Below are 14176 nucleotides of genomic sequence, written 5' to 3' on the forward strand. Positions count from 1 at the left end.
GCAGGCTGCCCCCCGGGAGAGCCAGCAGGGAAGCAGATATTCAATGCACCCGATCGTGCATATGTAATGATCGGATGCAGTGAATATATGAATAACTAATAAGCGGCTCGGCTCCGGCCCCCTGCTGGCTGCTCGTGTAAAAAAAAAAAAAAAAATTTAAATTAAATATATATTCATGTGCTTACAGCACATGAATAAAAATAGCATGCCCAAAACATGGCGAATTAGGCTCATTGAATACGGCCCATTATGTCCTCAGTAGTGCTGTTACAAATGTCCCCAGTATATTTTTAGCAAAAATGATTTTTTTTTTTCACTTTCTGCAATGTATGGTTTTCGGAATAATTCGGATAACGGATATTCGGATATCAACCTGTATATATATATATATATATATATATATATATATATATATATATATATATATATATATATATATATATATATATATATATACTAGGTGATTCATCGCGCCCTACGGGCGCTCTTCACACCGTCGTAAGGGGCTGCGCCCCCTTAATTTGTGAACGTTTGTATATGAGAAATATGGTTAGAATTGTATGAAAGATGCCCTGTATTGCAACTTAGGTGTCCGCGAATCGCGGGAGGGGGGGTAACGGAGGGTGCCGCGAATTGCAGGAGGGGGGGTTGTGGGGGGGTGAATGCTGCGAATCGCGGGAGGGGAGGGATTGCAGAGAATCGCGGGAGGGGGGTCGCGGGGTGGGTTGCCGCAAATCGCGGGAGGGGGGTTACGGGGGCGGGGGTTGCGGCGAATCATGGTAGGGGGGGTCGCGGGGGGTGTGCCGTGAATCACGGGAGGGGGGGGTCACGGGGTGGGGTGCCGAGAATCGCGGGGGTGTGTGTGCCGTGAAACGCGGGAGTGGGGGTTGCGGGGGGGGTGGGGGGGGTGTGACGCGAATCGCCACAAGAAAAAATCAACACAGAAAGGTCAACACATGTAAATGTTGACATAAGTGTGGCACTTCATTGGTGTCCATGTCGACACATGAGAATGAATATGAAAACATTCAAAAAATGAAAAAAAAACTTCAAAAACTCATGTCAACCTTTTTCATTGTCGATCATAGCCATGTCAGTGTTTTCCATGTGCAATTTAATTCTGGAGCTGCCGCGAATCGCGGGGGGGTGCCGCGAATTGCGAGAGGGGGGGTCGCGGGGTGGTTGCCGCAAATCGCGGGAGGGGGGGTTACGGGGCGGGGGTTGCGGCGAATCATGGGAGGGGGGGTCGCGGGGGTGTGCCGTGAATCACGGGAGGGGGGGTCACGGGGTGGGGTGCCGAGAATCGCGGGGGAGGTGTGTGTGTGCCGTGAATCGCGGGAGTGGGGGTTGTGGGGGGGGGGTGGGGGGGTGTGACGCAAATCGCCACAAGAAAAAAATCAACACAGAAAGGTCAACACATGTAAATGTTGACATAAGTGTGGCACTTCATTGGTGTCCATGTCGACACATGAGAATGAATATGAAAACATTCAAAAAATGAAAAAAAAACTTCAAAAACTCATGTCAACCTTTTTCATTGTCGATCATAGCCATGTCAGTGTTTTCCATGTGCAATTTAATTCTGGAGCTGCCGCGAATCGCGGGGGGGTGCCGCGAATTGCGGGAGGGGGGGTCGCGGGGTGGTTGCCGCAAATCGCAGGAGGGGGGGTTACGGGGCGGGGGTTGCGGCGAATCATGGGAGGGGGGGTCGCGGGGGTGTGCCGTGAATCACGGGAGGGGGGGTCACGGGGTGGGGTGCCGAGAATCGCGGGGGAGGTGTGTGTGTGCCGTGAATCGCGGGAGTGGGGGTTGTGGGGGGGGGGGGGTGGGTGGGTGTGACGCAAATCGCCACAAGAAAAAAATCAACACAGAAAGGTCAACACATGTAAATGTTGACATAAGTGTGGCACTTCATTGGTGTCCATGTCGACACATGAGAATGAATATGAAAATATTCAAAAAATGAAAAAAAAAACTTCAAAAACTCATGTCAACCTTTTTCATTGTCGACCATAGCCATGTCAGTGTTTTCCATGTGCAATTTAATTCTGGAGCTGCCGCGAATCACGGGGGGGTGCCGCGAATTGCGGGAGGGGGGGTCGCGGGGGTGGGTGCCGCGAATCGCGGGAGGGCGGGGTTCACAGGGGTTCCGGTGGGGGGTTGCCGCGAATTGCGGGAGGTGGGGGGTCACGGGGGTGCCGTGAATCACGGGAGGGGGGGTCACGGGGTGGGGTGCCGAGAATCGCGGGGGAGGTGTGTGTGTGTGTGCCGTGAATCGCGGGAGTGGGGGTTGTGGGGGGGGGGTGTGACGCGAATCGCCACAAGAAAAAATCAACACAGAAAGGTCAACACATGTAAATGTTGACATAAGTGTGCCACTTCATTGGTGTCCATGTCGACACATGACAATGAATATGAAAAAATTAAAAAAAATTAAAAATAAATCTTCAAAAACTCATGTCAACCTTTTTCATTGTCGACCATAGCCATGTCAGTGTTTTGCATGTGCCATTTAATCCTGGGGCTGCTGCGAATTGTGGGGGGGGGGGGGTGTGCCGCGAATCGCGGGAGGGGGGTCGCAGGGGGGGTGCCGCCAATCGTGCAAGGGGGGGTCGCGGGGGGGTTCTTTTTGCCGCGAATCGCGGGAGTGAGGTCGCAGGGGGGTGTTTTTTCCGCGAATCGGGGGGGGGGGTGTCACGGGGGAGGGTTTGCCGCGATTCGCGGGAGGGGGGGGGGGTCGCGGGGTGGTGGTTATGCCGCGAATTGCGGGAGGGGTCGTGGGGGGGTTCTTTTTGCAGCAAATCGCGGGAGGGGGGGTCGCGGGGGAGCGGGTGTTTTTGCCGCGAATCGCGGGAGGGGGGGGCGCGCGGGGGGGGGAGGTTTTGCCGCAAATCGCGGGAGGGGGGCGCTCACCTGGTGGCTGTGGAGTAGCAGTGCTGGGCAACATGGGAAGGCAGTGGGTGTCTGGCACTGTCTGTGGGCTCACTGGGCTGGTTCTCTGTCACATACCTCCCAACATGACCCAATGCTCTGTTTCTAGACTTCCCCTTAATGTATGATTGCCATCACCTGTTTTAAACAGGTTAATTTCTCAGAAAGGTGTTCAGCACAGATGAAGGCAATCACACATTAAGAGGAAAGTCCAGGAACAGAGCGTTATAGACACAGACACCCACTTTGAGTGACAGATGTAGCCAAATATATAGGAGATATATATATATATATATATATATATATATATATATATATATATAAGAGAAAGAGTTGCAGACCGGCTCTCCATTTAAAGTGAGTAGATTGGATGTTACCTGGGTGCCCTCCTCTGGAATGCAGTCAAGTGACTGTAGACAATGTAGTACCCGGTGATGAGGCAGCACTCCAACGGACTTCAAAGAAATAACCACAAGCAGACGGGTTTGCAAGATCATGCAAACCCGTCTGCTTGTGGTTATTTCTTTGAAGTCCGTTGTAGTGCTGCCTTATCACCGGGTAATATATATATATATATATATATATATATATGTATATATATATATATATATATATATATATATATATATATATATATATATATATATATATACTGTTCTAACACTCTGATAATCTTATATGTAATTGCTACTGATCATAAGAGCTGGTAAATATTTCCTTTTCTGTCATTTTTGAAGATGGCAGAGTAAATAAGAAATAGGAATAGGTGGGATTGCAGCGACAATGAGCAGCCAATCAGATTGAATAACTACAGTATGCCAGTTTTTCAGTCCCAAATGTTGACATAGTCACCATCAAAGTGTACTGCTCATGCTCACCATGCTTCAGGCTCGGGAACTATTTTATTTTCCTACTGCAACATAGTGGAAGGTAGGGTATGAAATACCACCTGTAGGCACATGTTGGTTCCAAAAAAAGTGATAAACTCATGTCAACCTTCCCATTGTCGACCTAAGGTTTGTGTCAACCTTAACCATGTCAACCTAAGCCCTGTCAACCTTTAGTGGTTGACCCAATGTATGTCGACTTAAATAGGGTCAACCTAGTGACCGTATTACAGAAGAAACAATATTAACTCATAGAACACTCTTAACATATACAGTATGCCACCAGCCAGTACTCACATATTATGGCCTTTATTCAGATCTGATCGCAGAACAAATTTGTTCTCAAAATGGGCAAAACCATGTGCACTGCAGGTGGGGCAGATGTAACATGTTTAGAGAGAGTTAGATTTAGGTGAGTTATTTTGTTTCTGTGCAGGGTAAATACTGGCTGCATTACTTTTACACTGCAATTTAGATTTTCAACGCACCCCACCCAAATTTAACTCTCTCTGCACATGTTACATCTGCCCCACCTGCAGTGCACATGGTTTTGCCCATTTTGAGAACAAATTTGTACTGCGATCAGATTTGAATAAGGGCACATATGTAGATATATTAATTATATTTTTCAAGTTGATGTGGGCCCAGGAACAAAAATGATCTTGGGAGCCATAACCTATGTATGGACTTGGATATCTGCACTTATAAAAACTAAATTCTCTTCATCTCAAATGGTTAAAATAATTTTGCAGTACCGTATGTAAAAGTTTCTCAGTCTATAAATGATCTGTTGGACAATCACATTACTCATTAGGCTCTTGTTCCCAAGAGGAGTAGGACATATGGAGGTGGTACATGCTCCCGACAGTTGGGATCCTGACAGTCATTAGCCCGACGTCGGGATCCCAACTGGCCGGACTCAGACAGCGGGCGAGCGCAACAAAGCCGCTTGCTGACTCGCTACGCTCGGCACCTATTCTATTCTCCCTCTATGGGGGTCGTGGTCCTTGACGAGGGAGAATAGCCGTTATCGGGGTTTTGACTGTTGGGATCGCGATGTCGGGGTAATGACTGTTGGGATCCCGACGTCGGGGTAATGACTGTCGGGATCCCAAATGTCGGGAAACTGTCCGGCACCCGGACAGATACAGATAACCCAGATAGATTGGACAGAAATAGTATTAGGAGAGTGTGATACAACCCTGTAGGGAGTCTGGGAGGAATCTCTTACTATTGGGAATCTCCCGGACATGTCAGGAGAGTAGGTATGTGCATATGGCCATAGAAAGAAAATAAAGAGATTTATGTGAAGTAAATAAAACAGCCTATTCCAGGCATTACAATTTAAAATAATGTTTACCATTAACAAAACACACATGGGCTGATAAGAAATTGTCATATGAAAAATGAAAAGACGTGAATGGTTAGATATTTCTGTAAACCAACCTTTAGAACTCTGACAACATTGTTCAAATATGGCAATAGAAGTCAGTACAGTGTACAATTATGGACTTTTGTCATCCAGATAGTGACAAAGTCTATATATTTTTCATTTGACCAATCCATACACTATGCTTAAACAAAATCTACAGCTACTCTGCTGCATATTTTACATCTTCCAAACTTACCTCAGCTGAAGATGAAACTGCCCTGTTCCTCCCCCCATGCAGCAACGTGTCCCAGCTGGATAATACATACTGTAGTTCAGCAAACCAAAGCATAAAGACTTATGCCTAAAGACTCCTAAGAGGTCCAATAAATCCCAGTGTCCATGGTTAAATGTCTTTTCTAATGTCCTACCTTTAAAGTGCTTTTCAAAATTCGCAGTCTGTGAAGTTTTTCATTGACTACTGGATCACTACACCTTTTAATAAAAGACTTCTTGTACTCCATTTTGGTTGAGAGTCGCTGTTCTCCAAGAGGGGACAAACTGGCCTGTTCCAGGGCCCTGTAGAGATCTTGTAAAGAGTCTGCTGGTTTCTTGTCTACAGTTTCTGCTATTGTGAAAACAGAAGGAATGGAGCAACATTAACGGGTGAAAAAATATACCAGCACCTTATTTTGTCCTGGTTGTTTTTGCAGGCTCCATTGTCTTGTAATTAAAGGAGAACTTTACCTACCAATTTTAGATCACTACTAGAACTGTACCTGATGCTTTTAGGAGCACAGTAATGGGGGAAATATGACCTGCATCCATTGTTAGTGGACTAGAGGTCTGTCTCACCTGGTTAATGCACCTTCACTGATCATCACAAAAACATCCTACCAATGGTAGCCCCATGGAGAGGCATAAGGTTCCATACTGGCAGAGTCCAGGGTCTACTGAACCAGGGAATTGGTAGCGGCATTGGACCTGATTTTTTTTTATATTTGGGAAATATTTATTTTTTGGAGGTGTTAAAATAAAGAGTTCAAGTTTATTAAAGATACAGTACTTAAATGTTTTATGGCTAGGAGAGAAATTAATGGACTAGTAGAGTTGCAGTCAAAGAAAGCAGACCTAGACCATTCTAACCAAAATATAACTTATATAAATACCTATGGGTTGTCATTTAAAGTATAACCAGACCACTGAGCTTATTGTAGAAGCTGTATAATGCAGGTTAGACTGACCGTATGTGGGTTATTTTTGCCAGTTTACCGCATATAAATATTGGAGGTTAATTTAAAACAACACAAGTAAAAAAAAAAAAAAAAAGAGAACACAGTTTTTTAACTCCAAGAACTGGAGATAAAACCCTAATAGTGCAAACATTTCTGTCCTTCGACAATAGCATGCACCACGGTTATAGACTGTAATATATTACAGTATACTGGTTTTTACAAAGTGAATTTATATCCTTAATTGATGCTTATTTAATATCAGTAATTTCATATTAGAGGGCAGCGCAGAATTTCTAAACAGGAGATATTAATAATTATTGTGCAAAATACTGTCCAAAAAAACCTACAAAAAAAAATCTACATCTCCCAAATCACAGCAAATACATCTAATCAAACCACTTTTACTGTATAAGTAATGGCAGTTTCCTTCTTATTTATCCAAATCAAGTCGGTTACATATGGCGTGGTTCTGTTAGGTCTATATAGAGTCACAATTAGTTACGTAGGTGTTCTGTTACAGCAGATTTCTAATTGCCAAGAACCACCCTTAGATCAGGGCAGTTCTGTGGGTTGGAAGGTATAAACAGCTTCAAGAAACCTTATAAATTAGTATGTGTTCTAAAGAAGCTAAAAACTGACAATTTCTCAGTTTATTACCGGTTATTGGGACCTACTGTACCTACGTTTTAATAAACTTTGGTTTCTACACAATGGTCACCATTAATGTTATAGTTGGCTCTATTATTTGATTCTTGTTTGAGTCTTATATGATTCTTTGTTTTGCTCAAGTGTTTTTGGGGCAGGCTTTTAATAAAAAAAATGCTGTCAGTCACTTGTTCTTTTGCAATTACATGGTTGCCGAAAGTGAGGTGACGAATTGAGTGTGAAAGTGTTATATTAACTGGATTTTTGCTTTAAATTTATTTTGTAGTGTTTTATTTAATGAAAAGCAATTAATCATTTGAAAAGATGGGCAATATTTGTTGATATGAAGTCAGTCAAATATGACATTACTGCAGTATGGCACAAGGCAGGCTGTACATGTCACAGTCTCGAATTCATTTACGTATATAAAACAGCGTTGCTTCCTTTCTATATATTCAACGACAATTTCTAAATAAAATAGTTTTTAAAATGCATGTTTATTTTTATTGTTTTTGTTTGGAATAATATGGCTAATTAGTATGACAATGTCTAGTTTATGTAAACGTATAATGGACAATGGAGTATGATATAAGTAACTGCCGCACCAGTAATTATTTACCTACTAATCCTCAAAATGATCTTTCACAATCATAAAAAAAAAAAAAAAAAAACGGTTAGCAACTACCAGTACATTCTATGGAATGCATGATGGATATTGGCAGGGAAGAAGCACATAAATTACAATGCTTTGTTTCCAAGCTGGGAGGCGGCCAGTAGTAAATTCTGCTGTCAACGCCGAACACACAGGTTGTTTATATTTTTATACTGCTAATTGATGCATGTTTTAACTCTCATCAGTGACAATGTATTACCGCTATTAAACTACTAATTTGATCTGGCACCTCTGGGCTGTTCATCAAGAACAGTTATAATTGAATTTTATCTGACATATGGTTATGCCAGTTAAAAGGTGTATCTGGATTACATTTTAAGACGTTCTGTAGTTCTGAAGTGTTGTAAATGTGTGGACTTTAAAGCAGGCACAGCAAAAACAGTAAACCAACGTAGGCAGACATATTAGTATGTAATGATTGTTTGGTGAGCTGAGACAGTCTCGTAGTGTGTTTAGGATTTGGTACTTTTTTGTAATTTTTTTCTGATTCCAACAACAAATATAAAATGTGTTTTCAAATAAAATACATACAGACTAACAGACAAATCATGGAAACTCATTGTGTATTTTGGTTTTGCTTTTTAAATCAAAGACAGGACAGGAACCACTTAACATAATTATGCTAGGTTCTTCTCTTAATACATACCAATTTTTATTATTTTCCTCTCCCATAGAGTTTCCAGATCACTATTGGTGTGACGCGTTTAGTATCATTAGGCCATGCCTCTTGCCACACAAACACATGATCAAGCCCATTATGCCCTCTGTGCCACCACTGGAAGTGATGCAGTCAGTATGTTTTTTTAATACATGTCATGCTATGCCCATCACAAGTTTGAGTATTATACACTTTCTAAGACCATCCCATATCAAACAGTAATAAGATCTAATAAGGGTAAAAATGGCTCTGTTTCTTTGCATTAAGGTTTTTCACCAGCTGATTAAAACTTACTGAAGCATATAGTAAATAATTAGGTCTAGGGCCAGACTGGCCATCTGGCAAGGGCAGATGGCCAGGTGGGTTGGTCCAGCCAAGCAGTAGATACTGTATGGCGGATGTCTACCAGTCAGGATTTTTTTTTTTAAGATGTGGCTGTGTCATGGCATCAGGACATCACATTGCGAAGCCAGGTATTTATTTTTGGTGACACAGTCACTTGCGCAAAGGAGCCGAGGTCAAGGACATGAGGGTGGTGTTATAACTGTCCCGGCACAATTGGCATCAGGTCTGGTGTTGGTAATTATCTTATTCATATGCATTTCCCTCATTCCTATCCTCTCCTTGGGTCCCTCCAGTTTCTCTGTGTCCACTTCTTTTAATCCACTCCACCTCTCCTCAGTTTACACCTTTATCTCCATGTCCCCTTTCCTCCTCTCATATATTTTCTGACCCAAGGTACACACCTCTCCTCATTGCTATACTCTACTGTACAGAAAGAACCAGCAGTATATATATATATATATATATATAGGCAAAGAAGAATCCGGCACTCCACAGGTGTATAAGAATAATACTTGCTCCGGTGCCTTCCCAGGTCGCAGACCAAATGTAGCATAGATGGCAAAAAGGCGTCACTCGGAGACTGGATACAAATTCAAAGCTTTTATTGTGTGGTGACCGACACCAGTGTTTCGAGCTAAACTGCTCGTCCTCAGGGTACCCCTGAGGACGAGCAGTTTAGCTTGAAACACTGGTGTCGGTCACCACACAATAAAAGCTTTGAATTTGTATCCAGTCTCCGAGTGACGCCTTTTTGCCATCTATGCTATATATATATATATATATATTCCCAGCGAGGGTGCTGCACTCCAAAAGAATACTTCAGTTAATCCATATAAAATGAAGATTTAATAAGCAACGTTTCGATGTCAGCGCGACATCGTCATCAGGCTTCAACGACGCGCGACGATGTCGCGCTGACATCGAAACGTTGCTTATTAAATCTTCATTTTATATGGATTAACTGAAGTATTCTTTTGGAGTGCAGCACCCTCGCTGGGAATATACATACATTTGTTTGGTGCGAGCACCCAGACAGTAACTGAGTTAGGAGGTAGTGCCTGGCTACCCTGGGACTATATATATATATATATATATATATATATATATATATATAAAGCTGCTAAAACTTGATTCTCCTCCCACAGTCAGTGTTTCTTGCAGTCACTTCCTTAGGGCTGTGCCAGGTTTTATAAACAGAACTGACAAATCAATTAAGCTGATATGAAGAAGAGAAAGCAAATCAGTTTCACTATGACGCACTCCTAATTCACACAATGTCAACGTATGACTAAAATTACAGTATATCTTTATTAAATAATTTACAGTAATAAGTATCACTCACAGGCCATCATTATTCAAATAATCATTTTTAAATTTTTAATATTTATTAAATAATTATAATAATAATAATTATTTAATAAATATTAAAAATTTAAAAATGATTATTTGAATAATGATGGCCTGTGAGTGATACTTATTACTGTAAATTATTTAATAAAGATATACTGTAATTTTAGTCATACGTTGACATTGTGTGAATTAGGAGTGCGTCATAGTGAAACTGATTTGCTTTCTCTTCTTCATATGAATTCATATCTTCTAATCAGTAGACAGCACCCTTAACCTAGGAGGATAGAGTTTATATATAACTAACTTCCCATAGGTGGGCATATTGCCATTCACATATATAAAAACCCACGCAAACATTCTACGTACCATATATGGTGCGGGTCGCTTACTCTCTCTTCACGCAAATCAATTAAGCTGCCCAGCTTTTAACTCTACATTTTATTCAACAATTTTATTTGTATGTTATTTGTATGTTATTAAAAATAATATTTTAAAAGTGATAAAGTTGTTTCCAAAAATATACAGAGGACTCTATAAAGATAATAATTTTCAATTTTTTTCATCTATAAAGCCTCGTACAAACTGCACAATATGCGGCACCACTGATATAATTTATGATATAGTGGGTAGACACTGAACGATATGCACGATAATATCATTAAGGATATCACTATCATGCATATCATTAATGAAAAGTATATAGTCTGTCCCCATCTTAAGAAAATGAAGAATAGGTAGATAGAAAGGATTATCCGAATACAAAACATAAACATGCTTGCCTACCTGACCCTCTCCATGCGGGAGAAAATGCTCTGTTCCTGGACTTCCCTGGTAATGTATGATTGCCATCACCTGTGGTGAAACACCTTTCTTATCAATTACCTAGCTCCCACAGGTGATGGCAATCTTAAATGACCAGGAAAGTCCAGGGACAGACCATTTTCTCCCTCATGGAGAGGGTCAGGTAATTTAAGTATGAACATAAATTAAATAAAAACACACAGACTTGTAACTTGGTCATAGATTTAGTCCATCTATGCCAATACTCTTGGAATGCACAAGCATTTTTTCTGATATAAATACAATACTCATTATTTATTCTTGGAATGGAGCGCTAGACACCCGGGTACCTCAACTGTCCCCAAAGTAATTTGAATTCCATCTCTGTCATCTGTTCCCTAAGAGGTAGCCTCTTCCCTGGCACTTGATTGACACCTCATCCATCTTTCACCCACTCAGCACTCCATTCCCTATGTCTCCACCAGTCCTCGGTCAGCACATCACACAGTGCAGAAGTTATGCAACCGGTACACTTATACACTGTGCATAACTTGTACAAGGTGCCCTACTACTGTGTAACAATGTATAAGGGTCATTCCTGTGTAGCATAATGTGTAAGGGTCATTCATTTGTAAAATGATGTGTAAGGGTCATAAAAAAATGTCTGTGTCAAAAACCTGCCCAACACCTTTATACGGTATTTGGCTATATACTGTCCAGTAATCAGCCACTGATAGCCTGCAATTCAGGCAAGCGAGTAGCGGTCACACAGTAAATACAATACATTTAGCTTGCTTTCATCATTAATTACAGCAAAACTTTCGACAAATAAACTTTAGGTTTTCAGTAAAAAATGTAATTATTAAACATCTTAATAATTAGTTAATATACTTCATGTAATGATAGCATATTAATTTACACTTTCCAGGAGGCTGCCATTACAGCATGTAGTCTTACTGAATAGTCCTTCAATGAAGAGAATTTGCTCTATTTTGAATACCCTTTGCTTTATTTAGCCTATAATAAAGGGGACCAGTACTTGAAATAATGCTACACATTGATACAAGATATATACTAAATTACATACACTAGGTAGGTATTGAGATACTTATTTTATTTTATTTATATTAAGAAAGATTTCCTCCGAAAATAATTAAAATACCATATTTACCGGCATATAAGACGACTGGGCGTATAAGACGACCCCCCAACATTTCCACTGAAAATATAGAGTTTGTTATATAAGTGCACCCGGCGTATAAGACGACCCTTCCACTTGGAGGCATGTTTTTCAGGGGAAAAAAGTAGTCTTATACGCCAGCAAATACAGTATGTACCAATAAAAAGAGTCAATTTAGTATAAAAAAATATTAAAATATAATGAACCATGCATGAAACCGTAAGAGTAACATACAGCTGACAAAATATAAAATAATGTCAATTAAAAGACCATTATGTCAAAAAACTTAATTCATCACTGGAAAAACTATTATTTACACAGAAATCATCCACATTTTGACTCGCTCTTGACATTTGGTAGATCATTTATACAGTAGCTATTCTACACAATAGATTCTTACTGCCGGGACCATCTTGTATTGGATTAGGAGGCCCTTAACACTAAGATATCCCCAAAATTTTCTGTCCCAAAATTTTCATATAACAAATTGTGACCTTTATTAATATCCCAGACATGTTTGAGGATTTCCATAAAGGCTTAGTGGTTCATTAAAAATAAAAAATAAAAAGTGGTCATTAAACTAATATAGCAAACTATCTAAAAGGATAAAAAGAAAATATCCTTTAATAACTATGCATTACCAATCAACATGGACAATATATAGTATATTTATGAACTTGATGTTCTGTTTTTCCATTGGGTCTTGGCACCCAAAAAAAATGTAAATCCAGATATAAAAAGCTTCAAGAGAAATGTGGTACAAAGCAGTAGACGTGACATGTGATACTGGCTTAATGTCTTGGACACAAGGAGTTCTTTTTTATGACTATGACCAGCTGGGCTAAGAACATTGGTTGGTACTTCATGATATCATGCGCCTCACGTCTAAAGCATGTTAAATGTCAGATGGCGTCCCAGCACAGACATAGCTGCATTCCTCATATTATTTTTACACAGCACAAGTTTTCTTAGACTCTCGAACATTTAGGTAATGGAAGAACACGTGACAACTGTTCCAGTACTGCTTATTTTAATATTAATATATTTTTATATATCGTCAACCTAAATCAGCAGTGCTGTACACATCATTGATAGCTATCAGCGCCAGATGTAACAGTTTTGACTCCTCCACCCCACTCACAGCCAATTGTTTCAGTTCTGTCCTACAGTATATCCTTCCAGTCTGCAAATGCATTACATCTGCATACCATTAATACATGGAAATTATTTACCAACTAATGGATGGTATGGCTGTTCATAACAGGTAAGCTATAAACAATTATTTGAGCACAAAAATGCATGCAAAATTAACCAAAATGCTGCACCTGCAATTCTGCCACCCTATGGCCAGGACAATGTGACATTGGTAGGAACATGACAAATGTAAGATAACGAACCAGCACTCATCACCTGATAAATTCTTACATGATACTTAAGAAATCCCATGGCTTTTGACTGGCAATGCTGTCTGCCATAAGAGGTAATATTCCATTGTCTAATACAAGGCTTGTTTATGCCATTCCCAGAATGTATAGAAGGATGTAAGTGATGGTTTTGTGCTTATGTTGAGCATCATCTATGTATCTTTTCTCATAGCAGGTCTATTCACTCATAGTAGGTCTTTTCATGCAAGTGGTGCCACTGCCCAGGGCCCTGGGCTGGCACAGTTTCTGCCACACAGCACCTGTATTCAGCTTGCAGGGTATATTAAGTAGAGCTGATACACAGTTAAATGGAGCATCCTTCCTTGGGACATTTCAGGAGGTGCTCTTCTGCATTGGGCCAATCTGCTGACTCCTACGATTGATCACATTTGGGGGAAAAGCCAGAAAAGGGCAGACAATTGCCCTGCTACAGCACTGGTCCTATCTCTGCAAATTATCAACAATCACCACTAATAATCTTGTGAGACGGTAATCATTCTATGCTGCCTTGTTTGCCATCAAAGTTTCGGAGTTTCCTGAACTTTCTATATAGCCGTGATATCACTGTTTAGTTCCCTAATTCACACAGATAAAGCGCCTGCTATCTCTGTTTGAATAACACTTCGGGTGACATTTAATAGGATGCGATTTTATCGCACTTTTCAAAATCGCACCATATCGCCGCACATCGCTTTTTTT

The 14176-nt window shown here is 40.8% G+C and overlaps 1 protein-coding gene across 5 annotated transcripts in view; it reads right to left on the reverse strand.

Moving 5' to 3' along the window:
- CNKSR2 (connector enhancer of kinase suppressor of Ras 2) overlaps window positions 1–14176 on the reverse strand; it is a 326527-nt gene that overhangs the window by 24332 nt on the left and 288019 nt on the right. For 3 of the 5 annotated variants that reach the window (XM_083172470.1, XM_083172469.1, XM_083172467.1), the window contains one exon: window positions 5619–5815. The exons of 1 other annotated variant lie outside the window; for it this stretch is intronic. In XM_083172470.1, the coding sequence (XP_083028596.1) occupies window positions 5619–5815 (197 nt within the window). The remainder of the gene's footprint in view (window positions 1–5618; window positions 5816–14176) is intronic. One more of the 5 variants, XM_083172468.1, reaches the window with a different exon arrangement.

The sequence above is a fragment of the Crinia signifera genome, chromosome 2 (assembly GCF_055691185.1).
Source record: "Crinia signifera chromosome 2, ASM5569118v1, whole genome shotgun sequence".
Taxonomy (NCBI): Eukaryota; Metazoa; Chordata; class Amphibia; order Anura; family Myobatrachidae; genus Crinia; species Crinia signifera.